Below are 1,151 nucleotides of genomic sequence, written 5' to 3' on the forward strand. Positions count from 1 at the left end.
AGTAACACTTTAAGTGTAAAACTCCACAGTAACACTTTAAGTTTAAAACTCCACAGTAACACTTTAAGTGTAAAACTCCACAGTAACACTTTGAGTGTAAAAGTCAACAGTAACACTTTAAGTGTAAAACTCCACAGTAACACTTTGAGTGTAAAAGTCAACAGTAACACTTTAAGTGTATGATGTGTAAATGTGAACAGGTACTAGCCTACAGTAACCTCTTTAGAAAGTGTTTTTTAAAAAAAGAATGGACGTTTGTGCAGGCTGATGGGGCCGTTTATTGTCATGCTGGGGAACACTCTTGGAGATGTGATGTGTTTCCTCTTCCTGTACGCTGAGATCTTCATCCCCTACGCCTGCAGCTTCTGGATCATATTTGGAGGTTAGACCACCTCTGGATCTGGTTTCCTGTCTTTGTGAGGACTTTTCACACACATGTGATGATGTGTCCACAGGCTCGTCCTCAGTTCCCAGCATGCAGTGTGTCTCAGGTCTGCTCTACAGTTTGTACCGGATCACTCTGGTGGACGAGTACGAGTATGCTGCCATGGTAAAGGTGGATGATGTCATGGCTCCTCTGCTGTGTGGGACGTTTCTGGCTGCATCCTCCATCTTGTGTGTCAACCTGCTGATTGCACTGCTCACTGACACATTCCAGAGGTCAGAGGTCACACCTGGACAAAACACCTGCACTGAGACAAATTAGGACCTGAACAAAGACCTGGTCTAACAACTGAACCAGGATCAAAGACAACAAGCAGCACACTGAATGTAAGCTAGTTCTTTTTGTTTATCTGAGCCAGTGCAGTTTGAAGGATCCTGGTGAGCGGAGAGAGTACGTTTATCCACCATCATGTGTAAAGGTGGAGCCATTGGGCAGATAATTAATTTTCACTACAATCATTGTCTGTTTGTCTCCTGGACCTGTTGCCTCTGCAATCTAACTACAGATAGAGGTAGACAATGGAGACAAACATGTAGAAAACAGTGTCCTGAAGTGATCAGGGTGGCTGTACTCATGGCTGTCCTGGACTGTGACAAGACCAGTTCTGACAGGACCTTATACAGTATGTGTCAGTGCAGCCACAGGTTTTTATCACTGGGCTAACACACACACACACACACACACACACACACACACACACACACAC

General features: G+C 44.6%; 1 protein-coding gene across 1 annotated transcript in view; it reads left to right on the forward strand.

Annotated features, from left to right (window-relative positions):
* The window catches only part of LOC106535657 (transient receptor potential channel pyrexia), a gene marked incomplete in the record, with an annotated part of 39,472 nt that overhangs the window by 35,747 nt on the left and 2,574 nt on the right, over positions 1-1,151 (forward strand). Inside the window, 2 exon segments of the mRNA XM_014032721.1 lie at positions 264-382; positions 456-660. Coding sequence (XP_013888175.1) covers positions 264-382; positions 456-660 — 324 coding nt within the window.

This window comes from Austrofundulus limnaeus, unplaced genomic scaffold (genome assembly GCF_001266775.1).
Source record: "Austrofundulus limnaeus strain Quisiro unplaced genomic scaffold, Austrofundulus_limnaeus-1.0 Scaffold1520, whole genome shotgun sequence".
Lineage (NCBI taxonomy): Eukaryota > Metazoa > Chordata > Actinopteri > Cyprinodontiformes > Rivulidae > Austrofundulus > Austrofundulus limnaeus.